A 19,445-nucleotide genomic window follows, 5' to 3' on the forward strand; every position below is an offset into this window, starting at 1 on the left:
GTGACGTTGGGGTTTCATTTTTTTATGATAATCTTACATTTTTGTACAATTTGCTTTTGCCCATGTGACGTTGGTGTTTCAATTTTTTTTTCTTTGGTTATGATAATTGTAAATTTTTGTACAATATGCTTTTGACCCTGTGACGTTGGGGTTTCGTTTTTTTATTGAAAATCTTAAATGTTTGTACAATTTGCTTTTGCCCCTGTGACGTTGGGGTTTCTTTTTTTATGATAATCAATTTTTTTTTTACAATTTGCTTTTGCCCCTGTGACGTTGGGGTTTTGTTTATTTTTTATTTTTATGATAATCCAACATTTTTTGTACAATTTCCTTTTGCCCCTGTGACGTTGGGGTTTCGTTTTTTTATGATAATCGTATATTTTTGTATAATTTGCTTTTGCGCCCCTGTGACGTTGGGGTTTCGTTTTTTTATTGAAAATCTTAAATGTTTGTACAATTTGCTTTTGCCCCTGTGACGTTGGGGTTTCTTTTTTTATGATAATCAATTTTTTTTTTACAATTTGCTTTTGCCCCTGTGACGTTGGGGTTTTGTTTATTTTTTATTTTTATGAAAATCCAAAATTTTTGTACAATTTGCTTTTGCCCCTGTGACGTTGGGGTTTCGTTTTTTATTTTTATGAAAATCCAAAATTTTTGTACAATTTGCTTTTGCCCCTGTGACGTTGGGGTTTCGTTTTTTTATGATAATCGTAAATTTTTGTACAATTTGCTTTTGCACCCCTGTGACGTTGGGGTTTCGTTTTTTTATGATAATCGTATATTTTTGTACAATTTGCTTTTGCGCCCCTGTGACGCTGGGGTTTCGTTTTTTTATTTTATGAAAATTCAAAATTTTTGTACAATTTCCTTTTGCCCCTGTGACGTTGGGGTTTCGTTTTTTTATGATAATCGTAAATTTTTGTAAAATTAGCTTTTTCCCCTGTGATGTTGGGATTTCTTTTTTTATGATAATCGTACATTTTGTACAATTTGCTTTTGCCCCTGTGACGTTGGGGTTTCATTTTTTTATGATAATCTTACATTTTTGTACAATTTGCTTTTGCCCATGTGACGTTGGTGTTTCAATTTTTTTTCTTTGGTTATGATAATTGTAAATTTTTGTACAATATGCTTTTGACCCTGTGACGTTGGGGTTTTGTTTTTTTATTGAAAATCTTAAATGTTTGTACAATTTGCTTTTGCCCCTGTGACGTTGGGGTTTCGTTTTTTTTATGATAATCGTATATTTTTGTACAATTTGCTTTTGCGCCCCTGTGACGCTGGGGTTTCGTTTTTTTATTTTTATGAAAATCCAAAATTTTTGTACAATTTGCTTTTGCCCCTGTGACGTTGGGGTTTTGTTTATTTTTTATTTTTATGATAATCCAACATTTTTTGTACAATTTGCTTTTGCCCCTGTGACGTTGGTGTTTCGATTTTTTATGATAAGCGTGCATTTTTGTACAATTTGCTTTTGCCCCTGTGACGTTGGTGTTTCGATTTTTTATGATAAGCGTGCATTTTTGTACAATTTGCTTTTGCCCCTGTGACGTTGGTGTTTAGATTTTTTTATGATAATCGTACATTTTTGTACAATTTGCTTTTGCCCCTGTGACATTGGTGTTTCGATTTTTTATGATAAGCATGCATTTTTGTACAATTTGCTTTTGCCCCTGTGACGTTGGTGTTTCGATTTTTTATGATAAGCGTGCATTTTTGTACAATTTGCTTTTGCCCCTGTGACGTTGGTGTTTCGATTTTTTATGATAAGCGTGCATTTTTGTACAATTTGCTTTTGCCCCTGTGACGTTGGTGTTTTTGACTTTTTTATGATAATCGTACATTTTTGTACAATTTGCTTTTGCCCCTGTGACATTGGTGTTTCGATTTTTTATGATAAGCATGCATTTTTGTATAATTTGCTTTTGCCCCTGTGACGTTGGTGTTTCGATTTTTTATGATAAGCGTGCATTTTTGTATAATTTGCTTTTGCCCCTGTGACGTTGGTGTTTCGATTTTTTATGATAAGCGTGCATTTTTGTATAATTTGCTTTTGCCCCTGTGACGTTGGGGTTTTGTTTATTTTTTATTTTTATGATAATCCAACATTTTTTGTACAATTTGCTTTTGCCCCTGTGACGTTGGTGTTTCGATTTTTTATGATAAGCGTGCATTTTTGTACAATTTGCTTTTGCCCCTGTGACGTTGGTGTTTCGATTTTTTTATGATAATCCAACATTTTTTGTACAATTTGCTTTTGCCCCTGTGACGTTGGTGTTTCGATTTTTTATGATAAGCGTGCATTTTTGTACAATTTGCTTTTGCCCCTGTGACGTTGGTGTTTCGATTTTTTATGATAAGCGTGCATTTTTGTACAATTTGCTTTTGCCCCTGTGACGTTGGTGTTTAGATTTTTTTATGATAATCGTACATTTTTGTACAATTTGCTTTTGCCCCTGTGACATTGGTGTTTCGATTTTTTATGATAAGCATGCATTTTTGTACAATTTGCTTTTGCCCCTGTGACGTTGGTGTTTCGATTTTTTATGATAAGCGTGCATTTTTGTACAATTTGCTTTTGCCCCTGTGACGTTGGTGTTTCGATTTTTTATGATAAGCGTGCATTTTTGTACAATTTGCTTTTGCCCCTGTGACGTTGGTGTTTTTGACTTTTTTATGATAATCGTACATTTTTGTACAATTTGCTTTTGCCCCTGTGACATTGGTGTTTCGATTTTTTATGATAAGCATGCATTTTTGTATAATTTGCTTTTGCCCCTGTGACGTTGGTGTTTCGATTTTTTATGATAAGCGTGCATTTTTGTATAATTTGCTTTTGCCCCTGTGACGTTGGTGTTTCGATTTTTTATGATAAGCGTGCATTTTTGTATAATTTGCTTTTGCCCCTGTGACGTTGGGGTTTTGTTTATTTTTTATTTTTATGATAATCCAACATTTTTTGTACAATTTGCTTTTGCCCCTGTGACGTTGGTGTTTCGATTTTTTATGATAAGCGTGCATTTTTGTACAATTTGCTTTTGCCCCTGTGACGTTGGTGTTTCGATTTTTTATGATAAGCATGCATTTTTGTACAATTTGCTTTTGCCCCTGTGACGTTGGTGTTTCGATTTTTTATGATAAGCGTGCATTTTTGTACAATTTGCTTTTGCCCCTGTGACGTTGGTGTTTCGATTTTTTTATGATAATCGTACATTTTTGTACAATTTGCTTTTGCCCCTGTGACATTGGTGTTTCGATTTTTTATGATAAGCATGCATTTTTGTACAATTTGCTTTTGCCCCTGTGACGTTGGTGTTTCGATTTTTTATGATAAGCGTGCATTTTTGTACAATTTGCTTTTGCCCCTGTGACGTTGGGGTTTCGATTTTTTATGATAAGCGTGCATTTTTGTACAATTTGCTTTTGCCCCTGTGACGTTGGTGTTTTTGACTTTTTTATGATAATCGTACATTTTTGTACAATTTGCTTTTGCCCCTGTGACATTGGTGTTTCGATTTTTTATGATAAGCATGCATTTTTGTACAATTTGCTTTTGCCCCTGTGACGTTGGTGTTTCGATTTTTTATGATAAGCGTGCATTTTTGTACAATTTGCTTTTGCCCCTGTGACGTTGGGGTTTCGTTTTTTTATTGAAAATCGTAAATGTTTGTACAATTTGCTTTTGCCCCTGTGACGTTGGGGTTTCTTTTTTTATGATAATCGATTTTTTTTTTACAATTTGCTTTTGCCCCTGTGACGTTGGTGTTTCGATTTTTTATGATAATGGTGCATTTTTGTACAATTTGCTTTTGCCCCTGTGACGTTGGTGTTTCGATTTTTTTATGATAATCGTAAATTTTTGTACAATTTGCTTTCGCCCCTGTGATGTTGGGGTTTCGTTTTTTTTTCAATGATAATTGTACATTTTTGTATAATTTGCTTTTGCCCCTGTGACGTTGGGGTTTCAATTTTTTTGTTATGCTTATCAAAATTTTTTACAATTTGCTTTTGACCCTGTGACGTTTGGGTTGAGATTTTTTTTAATGATAATCCTAAATTTTTGCACAATTTGCTTTTGCCCCTGTGAAGTTGGGGTTTCGTTTTTTTTTTTTTTTAGATAATGGTAAAAAATTTACAATTTGCTTTTGCCTCTGTGGCGTTGGGGTTTCAGGGTTTTCTTGTTTTTATGATAATCCTAAATTTTTGTACAATTTGCTTTTGGCCCTGTGATGTGGGTTTCGTTGTTATTTTTGATAATCGTAATTTTTTTGTACGATTCACCATTAATACGAATTAGCTTACTCGTAAAAAAAAAAAAAAACGACTGGATCAGACTGGATTAACTTCTTTGTAAAAAATATTTTATTTTATTTTGAGGTGATGTTGCCAATGTTCGTGACATGTAAGGGTTAATGTAGACGCAGCCGGTAGTTATCGGGAAATAAGCCCCGACATTGTGATCATTCCAGAGAGCCGTGTAATAAGTTTTGTTAAAATGACTCTATGAATTCTCAAGCATCAATAACAATAAAAGCCAATTAACGAACATGAAGGAACTACAGTAGATACTCACCCCGTTGGCTTTGCTCATGGCTTGAAAGTAAATGCTGTAGCTCTTGGCGGGTGACAGTGGAGCGTTCCAGTAACCGTTATAAGTCTTGTTGTCTCCTATAGTAAAGGGCTGTACCACAGCGAGACTAACAGGGGGAAGTTCGGCCGCATAGTAGTGAGGTGAATCCAAGATGGAGGCGTTTTTAAAGCTCACAGGAACAGGAAAACACTCCGAGACATCAGCCGCTCGACGAACTTTCTGCTTGCGTTGCTCTTGAACCACAACTTGATAGGCGCTAGAAGAAAAAAACAAGCTGCATTAATGTATTGAACATCAAAATTAACAGGCAGCTATTATTTAATAAAACAGAGTATTCAGTGAGAAGTAGCCAGTGGGTTTTGTTCAAGTCTGTGTAAAGTTTTTTCAAATAATTGTTTATAAACACATTATAAATGTTAGAAATGTATTTCTGAAACACATTACAAGGACGGTGAACTGTGAAGTACTTTTAAACAGTTTTTCCACTTTTCTGAGTTCAGGGTTATTGGGGTGGGGCTAAAACGGTGGCTCGATGACACACTGGAGTCTCCGGGCATGGCCCCGCCCCTAACCCAATCGCGAGCATCCAGCAAGTGGGAGTGGTTTCAGTGCAGACAGCGGACACGCACGCCCCCAGCGTTTGAGAGCAGAGAATCCTGCCTGTTTTTGTTTTTATTTACTTATTGTTTTGTTATCATTCAAATTTGTCTGGGTGGTTAATATCACATTTTTCTCTGGTGTCACAAACCGAGAACACATTTACATGGACTTTAAGCATTTGCATTACAGTTTGAGTCCATGATCAGATAAGATTATACTACCTCGACTCCTACAATATCCAAATTAAGTGATTCCGGCCAATATCGGACTAATATTCTTGCTGAATATTGGATAAACAGACCCTTAATTTTGACTGAATTGTGAAAAATACAATCTAAAAAATAAAAATGTTGGGTTGTTTCAAGCCACGTTTGGGTAAAATGTGAACAAACCCAACCACTGGGATTAAATTTATCCATGCTGATTTGTTCCAGCCCATGAATGGGTCAAATATATTTTCTAGATTAAGTGAGCATTTTGGGTTTGTCCATATTTGACCCAGCCATAGGTTGAAACAACCCAGCATTTTTATGTGTATGCTATTATTAGTTCATATTATTTTCCCCTGTCCCTGTGACTATGGTGTTGTCAACAACAACAAAAATTGAACTTCAGTTTTATTTATACATCGCTATTCAAAACAAATATAGTTTTTAAGCAGCTTTACAGATAATGGCATCTGATTTGGGAGAATAACTTTAGATAGTGACAGCATATCCAAAAACACCCAGGGAGTTGGGCACTGGGCGATTTACCAAGCGATCAAAACCATCAAGAACAACTCTTTCCAAGACTCACAATAGCCCTTGTCAACCATTAACAAATCTCTAACGTTTATAACTAGCGGCTAAACATATCTATTAAGCTCTCCTTGGGAAAAAACCCTACAAAAACACAGCATCTCCCCACGAGGAAAAGCCACGAGATGGGCGATATGGTAAAGGGCCAGCAGAGGGAAATCTCTACTACGGTAATTAGCTGGAAAGAAAAGGGTGAATTTGTGCGCATGGGGTTTTCGAAAGTGCTTGTTATTGGGAAGGACTGGAGAGGAGCACGTGTGCGCTTCAGTACGCAGACCCACTGAATACATAAGGATGTCTTTTGAGATCCCCGTGCTAATAGTGCTTGTTTGCAATTATGTGGTCTTACGCCAAGAACATACTTCCCAATTATGTGCAATTAGGGAAATGTATGTTTTGCCGAAAAGACGTGGCAAATTATCCCAGCCGCTAATCCGGCATCTTTCATAAGGGATAATTTTGTATGACCAAAGAGAGCCATGCTTGTCTGTCTTTCTCTTTCATACAGAGGAGCTCCATTTCAAACTAATGGCTTTAAGTGCACGCTGGATGTTGTGTGTCCGCAGTAACCTCTGGTCTAAACCTTCTGTAATTATAAACAATTTTTAGTCGTGAACTCTTTATAAAGAAGTTTACGGATTGTCGGGGTCATGGGCTTTATAGACGAGAGAACTTTTGTAATTCTTAAACTTTTTAAAAATGTTTTAGATTGTATAAGTTGTGGTTGTATCCATAAAATACGTCTAAACTAATAAATAGTATAATATGGTAACACTTTACAATAAGGTTATATTTGTTAACATACTAAATGCATTTGCTTACATGAATTTATAATACAATTTTTAGCATTAATTAATTTTTGTTATTATGGTCAATACAATTGTTCATGTTAGTTAATTGAGCATTGTATAAGTAAATCATGGCATTAACATAAACTAAGATTAATAAATATTGTAGAAGTATTGTTCACGGTTAGTTTATGTTAGCTAAAGTAAAGTAAAGTAAAGTAAAGTAAAGTAAAGTAAAGTAAAGTAAAGTAAAGTAAAGTAAAGTAAAGTAAAGTAAAGTTCAATTAAATTAAATTAAATTAAATTAAATTAAATTAAATTAAATTAAATTAAATTAAATTAAATTAAATTAAATTAAATTAAATTAAATTAAATTATCAGTAAATAAAAAAAAAATGTATTGTTCACTATTAGTTCATTTTAGCTAATGCATTAACAAATTCAACTCAAATTATAGTAACACTTTACAATTAGGTTATATTTGTTAACATGGTAAATGCATTCGCTAACCTGAATTTATAATACATTTACAATACAATTTTCAGCATTTATAAATGTTTGTTATTATGGTCAATATTGTTCATCATAGTTAATTGAGCATTGTATAAGTAAATCATGGCATTAACATAAACTAAGATTAATAAATATTGTAGAAGTATTGTTCACGGAATGTTAATGTTAGCTAATGCATTAACTAATGGTAACAAATAAAATTTTACTAAAATAAAAAAATAAAAAAATAATTAAAAATAAAAATTAATTAATAAAAAAATAAAAAAATAAAATATACAAATATAAAAAAATAAAATAAAATAAAATTAAATTAAATTAAATTAAATAAAAAAATAAGGAAAGGTATTGTTCACTATTAGTTTATATTAGCGAATGCATTAATTAACACATTCAAATCAAATTATAAATAAATAAATACATATATAAAATAATGAAATTTATATGAAATAATGAAATAGATTAGAGTATTTAATAAAGTGCTTTTCAAAATATAGTGTGGTATTTTATTCATGGTTATTGACCTGGATTTGCAGGTCATCTTATTTACAGTATCATCTTATTGTGTTGTAATAAAAACAAATGTAAGTAAAACCCAACATACAGTGCAACAAAATAATTTTCATAATTACTGATAGCCTCCGGTAAAACATCAACTTGAGAGCGAGGCCTTTCTTCCAAGTCAGTGGCGACGTGTAATTTCGAGAATTTGCCAAAATCTGTTGTACATTGGCATATTGAATTTGAACACAGAGGGAAGCTCTGTTGCTGTGCCAAAACACGACCAAATGGACCAGGATCTCCTGGAGGGCTACGCATACAAATCACGCTTATTTGAATGACTGCATTTAAAAACCTTTAGGACACAGCGTTGATTCAGTTCTTCATTCAGCCTATGAACTTGACACAGCTTGGATGAGAGATTGTGGGTAATTTGGTATATACTTTGTAATTTATTGTGCTTTGCATATATGATCTTTAGCATTCAGGATGTGAATGAGTTTTAAGGATTGTAAGTGCCCGACCTACAGTGATGGTAATTGCTGTTCGTGTTGGTCACGTATCATTTAATCAAATGAACAGGTGTGGACAAATCAGATCATTAGACATCATCGCATTAAATCTTTCTGGTTGGCTAATGTCATGAAGGAGATGTGTGCTCACCTGACTGGAGCTCCTCGTGATTGGGCAGGTTTTAAGAGGACCGTGATCGTCGTGTCAGTCTCATTAAGAGGCGAATCTGTCTCATACTCCGGCATAGATGGAGCTGTAAGATCAAATTGTCAGAATGTATAAGAAAGCATACTGTTATGAAGCCTGACTCCAAAGTCATTAATATATGTAATGATATTTAAATGTCACTCCTTATCTATCTCATTACGTTGTTTAGATTCAGCAAACAATCTGCTTTTTATAAACGGTGTCTGGCGTGTGTTATAAATGCCACGTCAATATGAAATCAAACTAATGCTGTGGGCCAAAGAAAAAGAGCTGAACTTGAGGATGATATTGTTTACAATTCATGTTCTCATTACTTCATTCACTTTACATTAATTGTACTCAAATAATGTTTATGCCGATAACATAATACATTAATGAGATTTTCGCTCCAGTCAACTAATTTAATTTAGTTATAATTATGTAAACAATCATGTTAATTCATATACCCAGAAATAATTAAAAATATTAAAATCAATCAGTCCAATGTGATTAGCCTTTAAAAATACATAAATAAACCATATATATATATATATATATATAAAATACTTTTTATATTCAGTTGTGTACTGTATATAGTGTTTGAAAATATCCAGCATTTAAAGACGAAAACATCCCCTCACCTGCAATCTTGGTGGCTATACGTGTGGTCACAGGTGGGCCGAAGCCTTTGTTAGTGCTGGCCTTCAAAGTGAAGTAGTAGGTGGTGCCAGGATACAAGCCCACAAAGAGATGATGAGTCTCATTTTGGAGTTTAAAGACACGGCCACGCTGTGTAGTCAAGTCAGCAGTGGGATCCAGAGAGCTGAGAGCTTTATAGGTGATCTAAAGCAGAGGCAAGTACAGTATGAGGTTAGCACAAGACCATTTAATTGATACCTCAATTCCTTCATTTATATTTCTCGTATTTTAAACATACACACAAAGATCTTTTATTATATTAAAGGTGCAGTGTGTAAATTTTAGCGGCATCTAGTGGTGAGGTTGCGAATTGCAACCAACACTCAGTCCACCATTCACCAAAATGCAAAGAGAAGCTACGGTAGCTGCCACAGGACAAACAAGTCATAGTCAGAGACAACTTGGTAAAAAAAGGTTTGTCCGTTAAAGCTGTTGTACAAACATGGCGGCACAAAATGGCGACTTCCATGTAAGGGGATCTGCGGTGTATGTAGATAAAAACAACTCATTCTAAAGAAATAAAAACATAACGGTTCATTATGAAAGGTTTTTATACACCACTGATAATATAGTTTTGTATATTTGTACATCTTGAATGCACACAATGATGGGAGCACACTCGCAAGCTACTTGGTCGCTGTGTGTCGCCCGTCTCTTTCAATAAGGTCATTAGGAGGCGTAAGAAATTCTGCATGCAAGTTTAATTAAATTGGTTTTGCATGGTTATTTTTTTTTCTATGATATAACTTATAAACAAGTTGAAATTATTTAACTTCATTTGTTAAGTTAAATTAAAACAAAAACTTATATTGACATGATTTTTTTACATTGTAGTAACAACTATAAACAAATGGGTAACCATCTTTTCAGTAACAAATGAAAGACAGATAAAAATAATAATAATAATTTTTATTTATATAGCGCCTTTCAACACCCGAGGTCGCTTTACAAGGATAGGACAGGATAATCATATACAAACATGAAAATCAACAATATTAGCAGTCACTTACAAGAATAATGTAAAGGACAGAGGAAGAAAATTCCTGATGACGTGAACTTTCATTGGTAGTCGCTTATCATTTGCATAAAGTTAAACTTTTCTCAACTTTGTCATTTAGCTGGACATGCCCACTTCTTTTTTTTGACCAATATGGCTAGAAACTATACTCCTGCTATTGAAAGTTACTTTCGGGCACTGTGTAATATCATTACGCCTCCTGCAGCCATGGTACGGCAGCAAATTACTTGATTATTACGCCAGAATGAGAGTATAGTTCCTAGCCATATTGGCCTAGAAAATCGCAACTTTTAATTTTAATTCAATTTTATTTAATTTTTTTACATCAATCTTAGTGCATGAAGAGTCAAGTTTTAAATAAGAAAAATATTGAAACTCTTTGGTTATTTTTTAGGGCGAGGCTAATGGTCTAATCATATTCAATGGATTGTGCTAAGCTTTGCTAAAATTGGAAAACTGGAAAATGAGCATATTTTTAAAAGTCTCCCTTTAAAGGGGTCATAGGTCGGCGCCGATAGCCCTGTGGTTAGTGCGTCAACATATAGCGCCAGTGCGTTCACGGCGACCCGAGGTCGATTTTGGTCTCTGTGGTCCTTTGCCGATTCTGCTCTCCTATCTCCACCCAACACTTTCCTGTCAACTCTCTACTACAAAAATATCCAAATAAAGGCATTAAAGGCTCTAAAAATAATAACTTGGGGTCAATGCATGAAAATCAGATTTTTCCATGTTTAAGTGCTATGATTGGGTGCCAAGTGCTTCTTTCAACCTTGAAAAAACCCAGTAACTTAGTTTTGGTAAACCATTCTTTGCAAGCATTTAGCCTGTTTTTTGACGTATGTAGCAAGTCCAATTACAATAATACCGCCCCTTAATCTGCACTAACCAACAACGACACTGCCATTTAGTACAGAGAGAGAGAGAGAGAGAGACAGACAATATATTTAACAAGATAATTGACAGCACAATTGAATATTTAGTTCCAATAAACCACCATCATCGCGAACATTGTTTGCAATTCATCAGCTCATTTGCATTTTAAAGGACACACCCAAAAACGGCACATTTTAGCATGCTATAATAAATTATCTGTGGGGTATTTTAAGCTAAAACTTTACATATGCACTCTGGGGACACCAAAGATTTATTTGACATCTTTAAAAAGTCTCATCATATGACCCCTCTAAGTCGTTTGGCTTCTGGCAAATGTCTAAATGTAAATAATGTCACCCAATTATTCAATTTAGCCATCATTCGATTCATTCACTCAAATCTTTTCTGCGTTAAAAACTCCCATGCAACAAGAAAAAACTGAGATTTACTAAGAATTAACATATCCTAAAACAATTTAGGTTATAGCATTTTCACGCTCAGGCGCACATGTGTCATATCTTAGGCGAGATTGATGTAAATTGATGGCCACAGTGTTTGGGGGTAATCAAAACATTTTAGCCTTGACGTTTCACACTTCATAACTCCATTCCAGGATTCAAATCATATAAATTGACAGCTGGGTGCCTGGCAGGCCTACTGCCTAAAAGCCTTTCAAGCATAGATGGGTGATTCAGAAGCACACATCCGCGATTGAGCACAGGCAACAAAATACACAAAAGAAACACATTTAAACCTAATATCAAACAATGTTTCATAAACCTTTAAAAATGTGTGCAATATTAAAACCATGCAACATAACTTATCAAACAGAGTATTTCACAAAATAAGAAATTAAAGTTTGCATCAATTTTATTGAAAATGTACTGAAATGTTTTATATACACTCTGTGTCTGTATTAGTTCAGAAATAGTTTACATTAATAACTCAACATTACATTAATAATGCCGGCATAAAAAGTTTGACTGCTCACCTAAACGTATGAAAATTGCTCTTGAAAACAGCAAAAGCTCAGTCTGTCACACCTGTTGTTTTATTTCACGCCAAAGGAGGTTTTGTGCTTTCCAGCAGTGTAGATTTGATTTAATAGGCCATAATGTGTATATTTCAGGTTCGGTCAGTAAATCACAGCTCTACTGAGGTGTCTGAAGTGGGTACAATAACACATGCTGGGTAGTACGTAATACATTAACGTCATCTATTAACATTAAACTGGGATAGAGATTCATTTTAACATTAAAACAAATGTTGCATCATCTCAATTCTTTATTTTTGGATTGTAAATTTAAGATTCGTATTGTAGTTTCTTCTGTGAGCAAAAGTGGATTTATGTCCATTCTTTATTTTAAGGGGCTTTTAAAATATCATCTATTCCCTTTAGTTTAGCCCCTCTGTAAATTTCTGTCCTTGTTGGGTGTTAATAAACCCGGTCAGCGGCGGGTCATATTGAACAAATCTCGTAAAGCACAGATTCTTTACAGCCCAATGAAATCGAAGCGTGATATGGTGGAGGGGTTTTCTTCAGTTTGTACATACTCGAGTATGAGTAACCATTTAAAAACAATTTCTGTATAATAATGTAATTATTATAATATCCTCTAAAATAAATGCATACTGGTTTGCTACATTGCATTGTTATGCACTTACACAAACATTTATTTTCAAGTAATCTCAAATATAAGAGCTACCGTACAATTTCATGTCAGAAATGTATTATATGCTTGAATACATGTATTTTCTGAGAGTACAAACCTTTAGTCCATTTATTATCTGTCATTCAAATTTACCAGTCCATCCCCCTGAGTCATTTTACTTTTGACAATGTGTCATGCCCAAAATCTAGTCATTTTTCTATTTTCCAGCGACTAAATGAAAAGACCATAACAGCCCAAAGGGCACAACAGAGATCAATAGACCCCCAATTACTCTGTCATCAGTCCCCACTTAAATGTTGTCACCCTGACAGGGAAAAAACGATGGATAGGAGACTAAAAGTATGAAATAGAGAGGTGAGGATGCGCCGGTCCATCTCTCTCTCTCTCTCTCTCTCTCTCTCTCTCCCCAGACTGTTGTCATGGGAGACACTAAGTGTTGGCCAGAGGGCATGTGATGCCACGCGACCGGCCGCTAAAAGTGGCCTAATGCACTACTGAATGCACTGTGGCTCTCTGTTAAAAGAGCCGCTTGAGTTTAATTGACCAGAGCTGATGTGAAAAGGGTTCATTTCAGACTCAGTTTGCAAGGGGAGATGGAGAATGCGAAGAAAACAACTCAGTTTGTGGGAGATACTGCTTACTAGAAGAACTACCATCATCAGTTTCATTCTGTCATACATGGAAATATATAACACTAACAAAATCGATTTCTACTAGTGACTTGATTGGTTACAAAGGTTTTTTATGGGGTTGAAATGTCGTTCTTAGTATGACTGTCCCCTTATGCTAATATGATGAATTTGTTGGACAAAACGTGTAAGTGTCATAAACTTTTGTTAAACACAGAGCTTATTTTTGAGATAATCCAAAAGTTTATTTGAAAATTGTAATGTAAGCAGTGCTAACTTCCAGGTTGTCCTGGATAACAAACATACAGTATGTTACAGTAAAGTACCTGTAAAGAATCAATATTTGCTATGTTACCGTACAGTAAAGTACAGCCATAACTTCCCAGCAAGCAATTGTGTGTATAAAAAAAACGTCTAATAGCGACCCAAACAGCCCAGACGTCTAGGCTAAAACAAGGAAAAATTTGAGCTGTCTGTAAAAACGTCATTTTGGCTAGAAGTGGGTTATTGTATCCGGACTATATCGAGTCTATAGTTAACATATAGTGAAATTATGGCCATTGCTTGATTGACAGAATATACAACTGCACTCGTAGAAAAACATTGCATTAGCAATTAAAACGTACTGTAATTAGCTATGGATTACATCATCTGTCAAATGCATAAACTTAAATGTCAAAGACTTGCCAAAGATATTGCCAAATCCAAAGACTATCTTTTCAACCCAATTATATATTGGACTACTACTGTAAAAACAGAGTAATGTCTGTTGTTTGAGATGTGTATAGAGGTGCTCAAATCTCAAAATGAAAGGAATGGAGCGAGTGCAAAAAAACTGGACTTTAAACATTGACCTTAATTTACACTATCACTTACAGGTGTGTGCGCCACTGAAGCTGTATAAGAAACTTGACAGATCATAGAGGGTTACGTGCTCTCTAAACACAAGGGCTTTAACCATTTACTGATGGAAATGAAAACAGTAGGTGTGATGTGAGGTTCACATCTATCCTGTTGGGGCTGAACAGGTTGTGTATCTTCACAACAGGCAAAAAACTTAGTGTGTATAAGTTTTCGTATAAAGCCAAAAAATAAAGACAGATAAACAGTAAGAGAGAAAATGTGTGTGAGAGAAAGATAAGTTTATTTTTCTGTTTGTGCCATCATAAGACTCTGGGCCACATCCACACCAAATCTGTGCCGAAGTCACCGCTCTGGTGCGGATCCGGCCCGGAGTCGTCTTTTGCCTGGATGGTAATACCATGCTATTTGGCAGTCATGTACTATTATATTTACATGATACTAACCATAATACATGTAGATGTAAGCAAAGAGCATGGTATTACCATGGTTTATATAAAATACATTACTTTATAATGTATATAATGCATTCTGCTCTTAGAGACGCGCATTTTTAAAGGCCACATCTGTAAAAGTGTGTTAAAATTACAGTAATGAGAAATGCAAAGAAAAAATGGCATGAAAGCTCACGACAGAAGCTAAGAATTAAGAGATTTTATGCTAGTTTTTGTAAAATTTTAATTATATTTACAAATATTTCAGCAATTCTCTAACAAAAACTTGTCACTTACATATAGTTTTTGGTAGAGAATTGCTGAAATATTTGTAAATATAATTAAAATTTTACAAAAACTAGCATAAAATTTCTTAATTCTTAGCTTCTGTCGTGAGCTTTCATGCCATTTTTTCTTTGCATTTCTCATTACTGTAATTTTAACACACTTTTACTGTAACTCATTCCCCGCCAGCCATTTTTTGAAAAGTTTTACAAAATATTCACAAAATGCCTTCCAGGAAAAATTTCTATAAAATTTTTTTAAAATACAAATATATCAAATGAAAATACAGATGCTCTGCTTTCAAACAAACAATAAACAAACAAAATGGGGGAAAAATGTTATCTATATTTTTTTCTGCTTACAAACTCTTAAATATGGGTATTTTTCTTTAAAAATCCTTTTTTTTTTTGCAAAAAGCTGAAATAATTGCAAGAGATCAGATTCAGAACGATTATCAAAACATACACAGAGTTTAAAATTAGTAAATAACATTTTGGCTTAAGTTTTTTCATTAATTGGATTATCGTGGTATTGCAGATCATCATAAAAATTCATCAGTAACACGTTTTTTATGCAACTGTTTTCTCTTAATTGACAAGATAACTCGTCAATGGCAGGTAAAGAGTTAAAACAGAATATACAAATTTAATAAAAATGTACAAATAAATTTACTGTAGACACACAGTCAACAAAAAAGAGATATTGATCAGACAACATGATCTTTGTCAGGATAGCAAATAGTTAAGAAATTAAAATTGCAATGGCATGAAATGTCCTATGGTACAATATATGGATTTTTGACAAAAACTTCAATTTCATTATAGTCTTAATATTAAGCTGAACAACATAACCTCCTCCAGCAGCGCAGAAATGTATGAACACTCCAATTCTTTAAAAACCAACAAGCTTTGAAACAAAGTAACTGATAACACCAAACAAAATGACATCATACACGAGAGGCGAGCGACATCACGTCACTCCAGAACACTCACAACATGTCATGAGATTTAAACCAAACAAAGATCAAGGACTAAACATGCAGCGTCTGAAAGTGTTTTGCTATTTACTTTCTCATTTGAATGAAGATAAAGAAAGAGCCGTCGCAGGAGGACAAACGACATCTTCCTTTTACACGTCTCACTGGTGATTAATAAGGAGCTGTTGAGGATATTCTGTCTTACTTCTCTCAGTCTTTCATACTCACTCTTTTGTTTTGTCAGCAAAGCAATTAATTTCTTTGAGCTTTGATGGTTTGATACCAGGAAGCTGTTTTGCACAGAAAGGAGGATGGGGAGAGAGCGAGCGAATTTTGATTGATTTTGATGCTCAGGTGCTCAGACACCGATCTAAAACTTCTCTGTACATTGCAGGCTTCTCTAGATTAAATAACCTGTTTGTTTTTCTTGGTTTAGAGGGATGTGACACGGTGTCTTAAGTTCAGGGCAACCGGAAGGTTGTTGGTTTAAGGCCTAAAATAAATGAGCCCTAGAATTGAAAACCAGGAGTAATTATTTCTTAAAGGAAAACACCACTATTTTTTAATATTTTACTATGTTCTTACATCAACTTAGATGAATTAATACATAGCTATCTTTTTTTCAATGCGCGCACTTAATCTCTGTACAGCGCATCGTGAATGTGTTAGCATTTAGCCTAGCCCCATTCATTCCTTAGGATCCAAACAGGGATGAATTTAGAAGCCTCTTCCATGTTTTCCCTATTTAAAGACTGTTGCACGAGTAAGTATGGTAGCACAAAATAAAACGTGGCTATTTTTAAGCGGATAATAAATGAGAACTATATTGTAAGAGCACTTTCATCCCTGTTTGGATCCTAAGGAATGAATGGGGCTAGGCTAAATGCTAACACATTTTCGACGCGCCGTGCAAAGATGAAGTGCATGCCCTGAAAAAAGATACAGATGTATTAATTCATCTTAGTTGAGGTAAGAACATAGTAAAATATTGAAAAACTGTGGTGTTTTCCTTTAAACCCTTATTTTACAATCTTACTATTGTTCCCTTACATGTAAAAAAGTTTCCCGCAATAGTTTAGTGACTTTTCAATGATTTGCATCCCTGCACTCAGCTTCGCAGCTTCTAGAAATGTGCTTGCTACAAACAACAAAAGTATCTTTATATAACCCTTCAGCACTTGCATTCATCTGTCCACCTTTCTCCACTTGTCTCGGAGCTCTTTGTCCCAAGTCTAATTTGTCTGAAGCACTAAAAGCGCATAGGAGGCTCAGATCTCCGGGATAATTCTATTGGACGCTGCTAATTAAATCAATGAGGGCTATTATAGCAATTATCCAGCCAAATGGGACTGCATTGTGTCCGCTCGATACATTTAGTAAATTCTGTCAATCTTCTTATCACCAAGATGGCACACGCGCACTAACCCAGTTTTAATGATGTGGCTGGAAATGCACAATGGCTCTTATGTGGTCTTCCTCAACGAATCAAAGAGATTGTGTGGGTCTTTTGTGTGTCCGTACATTTGAGAGCTCGCATTTTGTTTTTGTAATGCTGTGACTTTATTTTGCTGCTTCATTGAGTTCGGATGTTCATGCATTTAGAGATTAATAATTGATTTGGCAAAAGATCTGGGCATTTTTAATCATTGGAAAAGATTAAAAAAATTCAAAGTTTCATGGCTCTCTCACTGTTTTTAAACAAATAATTTTTTTTCTTACCTCATATAAAGTGATGACCCCATTGGTCTCATTGGGGGCCTTCCACTGCATGAAGATCTTTTCCTCGTATGGGCCCGTCTGAATAGACTCCATAGGAATGGCACCAGGGACTATTGTAGACGCACAAACATATGCACAAATATATTTAGCAACCCCCCAAAAAAGTGTTTATGTTACACATATGTTGACATTGTCAGGAGCTGGGCATCATAATTCAGAAAAGTATCTTAACCATTTATTTACATATTGGGCCGTTAAACCAGACCTATTAAATAAAACACAGTTGTTTTGAACACAAGAGGTGACGTAGGATGACATAAATGGCTTTTGTTGCTGGGTAAAGGGTGAAATGAGGCGAACCATGATTGGCTGACTAAATAAGTAAAACTATGTCAAACACACCTCAGTCGCAATGTTGAAAGTGTAAATTGTAACAGCTCTGCTACCCTTCGGCACCGAGAGGTGTTAACAAGCGCTACGAGTACCGTCGCGTGCATATGTGTCTGTCTATTTGCATATTTTGTGAGCACATCCTCTGCGGCATATATCTACCAGCTCTCCAAATATACTTCATTAACACTCTAAAAAGCTGTTTCCGAGGTGTCACAATCTCATCAAGTTCTCGTATCATCTAGCATAGCGTTTTGAGATGCTATGACTTGACGATTTAAAAAAAAACCTGAATGGTAATGTTTTCATTTGGGACAACATTTGACGTTAACACCCTGCCTGCATTCTGCCCTGTCTGCTCTGTTTTTGTTTTTTTAGCCTTGGCTTTTGATGACACCTCAATGAGTGAGTCAGGGCTGTTCTTGACGTTGTGTGCAAAGAGAGCTAATGACTTAGCTAAGAGGATGTTAAGTCCAACTTTGCAGCATCAATGCTGCTGTTTCCATTGTAGCTAATGGGAGGACAGATTTAATAATGATTACAGTTTTTCTCAGTCGCTTTAGTACAATTCTCAGATCAGAATTGAAATTCTCAAAACTACTTGTTCAATTCTCACATCGTTGTGTCACTTGTGCACATCAGCAAAGCAGTTTCTCATTTCTTTGAACAAGTTGCAAATGTTTTGGTACATCCATGCAAATGATTATGTACAATTCTCTGCTTTCTCTTGCTTATGTCATGTTGATCAAAATGTATTATAATGGGTCTTTATATTGACAACATGACTAAACAATAGGACTGTCTTATCCGTACACAATGACACAATGACTTGTCATTCTGATGGCACTGACATGTTCATTAACACAGATATTTAATTTTGAAGGATGAACTAAGTATTTTGAGTAAAAGAGTGGCTTTTGCAGGTTATCCATGGTGTTTTGCTATTTGTACAAATTGTTTTGAGAAATGCACTTTCTGTTTTGCAAATTGTGAGTATGATTTGAGAAATGTACCAAAGCGACTGAGAAAAACTGTAAAAGGGAGCTCTGTATAAAAACTGTAGTGTTAAAAGTTAATAATAAAAAGATAGATAGACCACCCGATAGACAGATAGACACACACATACAGACAGTCAAATAGATAGAAGAGATAGACAGAGATATAGATTGAATGAATGATAGATAGACAGACTGTCTGACAGACAGGCATACAAATAGAAAGATAAACAAACAGATAAATAAAAAGACTGACAGACATATAGATAAACAAATCAATAGACAGACGACCCATCAGACAAACAAACAGCCAGACAGACTGAAAAACAGACAGACAAATAAACAGACAGACAGACAGACAAATAAACAGTCAGACAGACAGACAGACCACCTGACAGACAGAC

General features: G+C 34.9%; 1 protein-coding gene across 10 annotated transcripts in view; it reads right to left on the reverse strand.

Moving 5' to 3' along the window:
• Positions 1-19,445, reverse strand: part of ptprt (protein tyrosine phosphatase receptor type T) — a 320,643-nt gene that overhangs the window by 126,688 nt on the left and 174,510 nt on the right. For all 10 annotated transcript variants that reach the window (XM_065279615.1, XM_065279610.1, XM_065279609.1 and 7 more), the window contains exons 9-12: positions 17,657-17,766; positions 9,131-9,332; positions 8,454-8,556; positions 4,574-4,847 (exon numbers count right to left, since the gene is read on the reverse strand). In XM_065279615.1, coding sequence (XP_065135687.1) covers positions 4,574-4,847; positions 8,454-8,556; positions 9,131-9,332; positions 17,657-17,766 — 689 coding nt within the window. The remainder of the gene's footprint in view (positions 1-4,573; positions 4,848-8,453; positions 8,557-9,130; positions 9,333-17,656; positions 17,767-19,445) is intronic.

Source organism: Paramisgurnus dabryanus, chromosome 7, assembly GCF_030506205.2.
Source record: "Paramisgurnus dabryanus chromosome 7, PD_genome_1.1, whole genome shotgun sequence".
Taxonomy (NCBI): domain Eukaryota; kingdom Metazoa; phylum Chordata; class Actinopteri; order Cypriniformes; family Cobitidae; genus Paramisgurnus; species Paramisgurnus dabryanus.